The sequence below is a fragment of the Megascapheus bottae genome, chromosome 4 (assembly GCF_031878675.1).
Source record: "Megascapheus bottae isolate mThoBot1 chromosome 4, mThoBot2.hap1, whole genome shotgun sequence".
NCBI lineage: Eukaryota > Metazoa > Chordata > Mammalia > Rodentia > Geomyidae > Megascapheus > Megascapheus bottae.
This window is the reverse complement of record NC_143512.1, coordinates 23,204,587-23,211,981: the sequence shown is the minus strand read 5'-3', so window position 1 is coordinate 23,211,981 and position 7,395 is coordinate 23,204,587. Positions and strand designations below refer to the sequence as shown.

Here is a 7,395-nt window from a genome sequence, read left to right as displayed (position 1 = left end):
TCCTCTCTCCCTCTCTCTCTCTCTCTCTCTCTCTCTCTCTCTCTCTCTCTCTCTCTCTCTCTCTCTCTCTCTCTCTCTCTCTCTCTCTCTCTCTCTCATGTACACGCACACATGTACAAACACACAAAATCACAAAATTACCACAACCACTTGGAGCAAAGAAAAGGAAGCAAAGATATTACATTAATGGGTTTCAAAACATACTTTAATTATTTCACATTGTATTCTGAAATCACAATATCACTGTGTCTCTGTGTATCCCTCAAATTAATATGTAGATCCAAGTAATCAAGCTACAATAAAAGCCTATAGATCTTTAAGAGTTAAAGTTTCCCAAGCATGTCAGTTTCCCCCAAAACTGAAAAAAATTTAATTGAATTTAACACATTGTTAAAAGCACCATAATTTCTTTTGTATTTTTAATATAACTTATTTCATTTTTATTATTAAGTAGCTCTCCAAAAAGTTTTAATCCAACATGTCAGTTTCTAAGTATACTAAATCTTGGTCAATTCCATCTGATGTCTGTCTTACATCATTCTCTCTATCCTTTTGAATTCTACCTGATTCCATTTTCACAGTGATTCTTTTTTTTAATGTATTTTATTGTTGGGGTGATGTACAGAGTGGTGACAGTTACATTCATCATGTAGTGGGGTACATTACTTCTTCAACATTCACAGTGATTCTTAAAAGCATTAAATCATTCTAAGACTGACTCCAAAGAAGTGCACTTTGGTGAGCTTTTAGTGTTTTTTTTTTCTTTTTCTTTTTGAGATAGATCATCTATGAAGCTAAGGCTGGATTGGAATATTTTATTTTATTTTTATTTTATTTTATTTTTTAGCCCACTCCTCTTGCCTGGCCTCACAAGTGCTCAGATTATGGAACATGATACTAAGATGCTAGTTTTTAAGAACGTCCTTCATTTACTAAAGCCTTCATTCTCCCCTGAGTATTTAAAAAGCAGTGCAATTGTTTTTAACAAGGGGGATTGCTGGGTTGTATTAAACCACTTCCCTTAGTTTGTGATTAGTGACTAGGATTTAGAAATGTGCCCTGTTTTGCCAGGAGTGGCTCAGCTTGTAATCCTAGCTACTCAGGAGGCTGAGATCTGAGGATCTTGATTCAAAGCCAGCTCTAGCACAAAGGGACCTGAGACTCTTATCTCCAATTAACCTCTAGAAGATGGGAAGTGGGGCTTGGCTCTAGGGTATGGCGGTAGTTTTGTGCTGAAGGTGCTGAAGAGTTCACTGACAACACCTAGGCTCAGGGGTAAGGTGGAAGCCTTGAACTGAAGAGCTCAGGGACAGCGCCCTGAGCCAGATTTTAAGCCTCATGACCCACAGGAAGGAAGGAGGGAAGGAAGGAAGGAAGGAAGGAAGGAAGGAAGGAAGGAAGGAAGGAAGGAAGGAAGGAAGGAAGGAAGGAAGGAAGAAAGGTGTCCTACTTTATTTGGTAGGAAATTATACCTAAAGACAATACCTTGTGCCCCAGCTGATTGATTATATTATATTATATCATATTATAATTAATTGCTGGAGCTGGGGCTTGAACTCCACCTGGGTTCTGTCCCTGTGCTCTTTTTTTTTTTTTGGTCAAGGCTAGCACTCTATCACTTAATCCATAGCACCACTTCTGGCTTTTTCTGTAACTAACTGGAGATAAGAGTCTCCTGAACTTTCATTCCCACTTGTCTTCAAACCATATCCTCAGATCTCAGCCTCTTGTGTAGCTACTATTGCAGTGTGAGCCACTGATGCCTAGCTTCATTGTCATTTTTGTTACATACATTTGCTTGTTTTCTTAAGCAATAAAAAAGAAAAACAGAAATAGAGAGACAGACACTCATTCATAGGTATAGATATGTAGGCATACATAACACAACCCCACACTTACAGGTGTAAAGAGGACGTGAAATTTATAATTCTTAGAGACCATAATCCTAAGAAAACTTGTAAGTGAATATGGGCAAATCTTAAATCTTATTACAATCAATATTATAAACTGATACTTTAAAAAATCCTAATCCATAAACAGATTTTCAGTAATGTAACACAAAAAGACACTTTATTCTGAAAGACACATCTCCACATGCACCTTGGTGAAGATCACGGGTGACCGCTCTCTTCTGAAAGTAGAACGCAGTAGCAGATCTTACAGAATATTTGATTGGGAGAATTGTGATTTTTCCATTATGTCCTTCACATTGTCTGCAGTCCTACAAGTTCAAACCAAGAAGAGTCAAGCAGTCAAGGAGTTTCTCACACAGTGTATATTGAAGTAAAATAGAAGAACGTAGCAAGAGGGAACTATCCTCAAGCTTCCTTTTCTGTCTCTCAGCTGTCACCCAAGTTGAGTCATTCTTTCATACAAGATCATCTATTAAGGAAAATAAAGAATTTGTGAAAATATGAAAGGACATTGCCTCCCAGAAAATGAGGAGACATACTATAATTTTTGTAGGTGAGTATATGTTCTGGGAATGGTAATGTATGCTTGTATCACAGCTATTCAGGAGGTAGAAGCAGGATGATCACAAGTTCTAAGATAGCCCTGGCAAAGTTACCAAGACTCTATCCAAAAGCAAAATACAGCTGGTCATTAAGGCTCACACTTCTAATCTCAGTTACCTGGGAGTCAGAAATCAGGGGGGATTTCAGTTCAAGTCTATGCAAAAACTTAGTGATACCCCAATCTCAACCAATAAAGCAGTGTGGTGATATGTATCTACTCCAGCTCTGAAGGAGCTATAAGAGAGAGAATCATGGTTTGAGGCCCAAACTTGGCAAAATGCTACAACCTGCCTGATAAATAGGAAAAGTGATAGATGGTTGGGGATGTGGCTCAAACAGCAAAAGCTACCATGACCTACTTAACAGGCTTGATGCTTTGAGTTCAGTTTCCAGAAAATAAAACCTTTTTGGTCATACAATGATCAGATTTTTGCACAGTATATGCAAGATGTAATTTACACAAATATATAACAATGTGTGTAAAACAGGTAATTTATCTGAGGAAAACATCATTTTACACTCCAATGGAATGATTTTGTTTTCTCCTGAGTTATGATTCATCATAGTAAAGTGCAAAGTATAAAATCAGTTGAGGTGATTGTGCATTCTTCAGTAAACACCCCTTTATAACATCCATGAAGAAAATGAATGTGACTTTTAAATTTTTTATTATATAAATTGGAGAGGAAAACCTACTTTTATTTTGAAATATAGAGGAACAAATATAAAGAGCCCAAGTAACAACAAATAAGCTAAGAAACCTAATTAATTCTATATAGCATATACTCAATAATGAGTAGGGTGTCTTTGAACTTAGAATTAGCCGATGTAGGGGCCGGGAGTTTGGCCTAGTGGTTAAAGTGCTTGCCTAGCATGCACGAAGACCCGGGTTCGATCCCTTGGTACCACATACATAGACAAAAGCCGGAAATGGTGCTGAGGCTCAAGTGGTAGAGTGCTAGCCTTGAGAAAGTCCAAGGACAGTGCTCAGGCCCTGAGCTCAAGCCCAGGACTGGCAAAAAAAAAAAAAAAAAAAAAAGCCTATGTAGATATTCCACTTCAATCTTATTTTTCAAGCATTGTTTTAACAGAAGTTAGGAGTACTGGACTGTGTAGCTCATAATATCTTTAATTAATTTAAACACTAGAGTTTATTACTATATTTATTCTTTTTTTTGTCCCTGCCCATCCCGGCTTAAACTCAGGGCCTGAGCACTGGCTTTGGGCTTTCTCAAGACTAGAGCTCTACCACTTGAGCCACAGTGCCACTTCCGGCCTTTTCTATGTATGTGCTACCGAGGAATCAAACCTGGGTTTTTGTATGTGCTAGTAAGCACTCTGCCACCAAGTCAAACTCCCAGCCCACTTTTTTTTTTTGAAGTTTTTGGTCTCTGGTGGTTTTGAACTCTGGGCCTGGGTGCTTTCCCTGAGCTATTCAGCTCAAAGCTAAAACTACCACTTGAGCCACAGAGCCACTTCTACCACTTCTCGTTTGCTAGTAGTTAATTGAAGATAAGAGTCTCATGGACTTTTGTGCCTGGGCTGACTTTGAATCATGATCCTCAGATCTCAGTCTCCTGAGTAGCTAGGATTATTGGCGTGAGCCACCAGCTCCCAGCTTACTACATTTATTCTTAAGACGTAATAGATCATGTGGCATTCCACTAAATGCATTCATTTGTTAAACGTGTAACTATTACTATTTTAAAAATTGTAAATACAGTATTCTATTTTATAGATTGAAAATATGTTGCAAGGGGAACTCAAATAGTATAATTCCTTAGAAAGACCAAGTTTATCAAAATAAATACCAGGAAGTGGATACTTGAAATCAGTGGATTGGGGCCAAGGAGAACCAGGTAGATGAATAAAGAGAAGAAGAGGGGGATAATGCAGTCAAAACTGATTGTGTACCCTATAAAATCAGGAAGAGTGAGGGAAGAGGTGAATTAGACAGGAATTGGGGTGAATATTTAGAGAGAAGACATTGAGCAAGACACATTGTATTCACAAACTGCTTTGTCAAATGGCAACCCCCTTTTTTACAACTACTTAAATAAAAAATAGAAAAGAAAAGGAAAATAGGAATTTCTTACATAATGAAGAATCCAGTTATATATTAATCTTTTCCTTTCTTTTTTGATTTTATAATCTTTGAGGTTAGACACACCTCCTCTGTGCTTTCCTTTCTAATACGTTTCAGTACACGAACTCCAAACCCAGAGAGAATGATGCTGCATAATTTGCAGAAAAACCCTGAATTTGAAAACAAGCAGTGATTTTGCTGTAAATTTATTTTGAATGAAGGTATTCATAGAATGTCATTTACTAAGAAAAATGTTAACAGTGTTCATCTCTGTAAGTACATATTCCCCAAATGTGGAATATAACTGATATTAAAGCTTTATTTAAAAAATTATTTCAAATCACTTAAATGAAAAATGCTTATAAGCTTTTTGTATTTCTTAGTGAGATACATTCTTTTTTTGTTGTTTTTTGTTTTTTTCATATATTTTTTATTGTAATTAACAGAAGGGTTACATGATATTTGTCAGATAGATGGTGCATTAATTCCCATACATTGATACCCTTTCACATGTCTTGGTCCCCATTTCCCTCCCCCCCCACCCTCACCCCTCATCTTGTTTTGCCCCCTTCCCTATCCAATTTAAAATAACCAAATTCAAATATATGCAATATATCAGGTAACAAAGTGAGATACTGTAACAATATGAGATAACCAAGGGACAGCAAAAGAGATGATACATAACATAGTACCTTAAGAACAACAATCATTCATTATATGGTTTATGTTTCTATATCCTAGAGATCCTTTCATTTAGTGTCCTACTATATGGCCTTTTGTATCAAGGTTTTGCTCTATTGCAAATCTCTGCTAGGAGAGCCCAAGATTTCTACTGATTATGACAAATGAGGGAAACCATTGAGCCTAAGTTCCTTTGAGTCTGGCTTACTTTACTTAATATGATCTTTTCTAAGTCTTTCCATTTCCTAACAAATGGGGCAATGTCATTCTAAAGATGTGAACAACTCTGATAATGAAAGAACAATATTGTAGAGCAACAATTTCAGTTACCTGACATAGAGATCAAATAGGAAATATTAAGGATTCTCTACCCTTCATGACTAGAATATTTCATATAGTTGAGAGACCATCATTTTGTGACCTAAGTATAGCTTACACAGTTATGGTGATGAGATAACAAAGTAGTAAATTATTGCAGTGAATTCTTTGAAGTGTGTGTGTGTGTGTGTGTGTGTGTGTGTGTGTGTGTGTGTGTGTGTGTGAAGGGGCTTAATCTCTGAGCCTGGGTGTTGTCTCTGAGCTATTCAGCTCAAAGCTAGCACTCTATTCCTTCAACCACAGCTGAATTTACTTTCTGCAGTGAATTTTTTAAGAGGGCTAGTTTGTGTGTACAAGTTGAGAAATCATGAATTAAGCAGTGGAGCATCCAGGAAGAAAATACTGAAGCAGGTATAATATCTGACAGTAGTAAGAATAGCCAGACAACACAGTTAGCAGTTCTTTTAAATCTTGTTGTCTGTGTGCTACTAAGTCTGATGGTAAACAAAATGAAAAAATGATGAGGTAATGGCTTTGGCAGAGGTCTCAAAGAAAAGTGCTGGTGGCTATCTGGAATATTCTATGAGGTCTCTAATGGAGCAATGGTAAGGAGAGTTGTTGGGACACTAGAAAGGTAGCACCATCGGCACCATCACCGAGGAACACTATGGGTGATGCAGAAAAGGCCAAGTAACCTGTGATCAGCCAAGGCACAGGGGCAGAGCTACCTGTGGCCCTGAGGTGGGAAGCAACTCTTTTAACACAGCAGTTACACCATTCCAGGCATGGAGCTGTAAAGTCTAAGCCTTGCTGGTCAGGACTCCCTCTGCTTCGTAATGTCTCTTTTGGAACTGGAATATTAGTCCTATGTCTACAATTTGTAACTTGGAGTCATAGCATGTTTTTATAAGGACTTGTGGCTGAAAAGGCTTATCATGAAGATTGGAATAAACAGTGGACTTGGACTTTTGCGATACTGGCCTAAGTTAAGAGTGTGGAAGTAGGGGGATGGAATGATTATATTTTATACTGGGAGACAGAGAAGAGCCTTGGGGTCTAGGTGTCCTAGATGTCATTCGTTCACTCGTGGGCTTTTTGGTTGGAGGCCTGGTCCTGGACATCTGTGTAGGGATGAGTGCTAGGTGTCCTCTGTCATTTTGGTGATGTCCTCGAGTCCCTGGAATGCTAATGTGAAGAATCCAAATGTATATCTGCCGTTAAAATTGCAAGTGATTCTGATTTACACAGCCCAGTTTGTATATGTCTCCCTAAACTCACGTGTTGCAAAATTTCATTTTAATAGCATTTGGAGAGAGAGCATTTGGAGGAGTGGCTGGGCTTAACCCATTCCTGGAGGCTACATATTCATGACTGGATTAGTGCCACCATTTTGGGAATAGGTTGGTTATCACACAGGTGGATGATGATACATTCTAATGAGCCCCAGGTCCCTTCTGGTTCCCTTCTGTCTGTCTGTCTTACTCCTTGTCTTTTGTTTATTGTATCATCACTGAAGTTCAAACCATGTTAATAATGCATTAAGAAAGTCCATGCCAGGTACCATCTTCCATGTTGTTAGTTTTTGTTTGTTTCTTTCTTTCCTATCCCGGGGCTTGAACTCAGGGCCTGGGTGCTATCCTTGAGCTTCTTTGCGCTCAACATTAGTGTTCCACCACTTGGGCTACAGTTCAACTTCTGGCTTTTTCTGAGTAGCTTTCTGGCTTCAAACTGAGATACTCAGGTCTCAACCTTAGGATTATGGGTGTAAACCACTGTTGTAACCAGCTTTAAATT

General features: G+C 38.2%; 1 protein-coding gene across 1 annotated transcript in view; it reads right to left on the bottom strand.

Moving 5' to 3' along the window:
* Positions 1–2,044: 2,044 nt before the first annotated feature.
* Slco6a1 (solute carrier organic anion transporter family member 6A1) overlaps positions 2,045–7,395 on the bottom strand; it is a 46,754-nt gene continuing 41,403 nt past the window's right edge. Inside the window, exons 13-14 of the mRNA XM_090331043.1 lie at positions 4,687–4,772; positions 2,045–2,221 (exon numbers count right to left, since the gene is read on the bottom strand). Coding sequence (XP_090187169.1) covers positions 2,045–2,221; positions 4,687–4,772 — 263 coding nt within the window. The remainder of the gene's footprint in view (positions 2,222–4,686; positions 4,773–7,395) is intronic.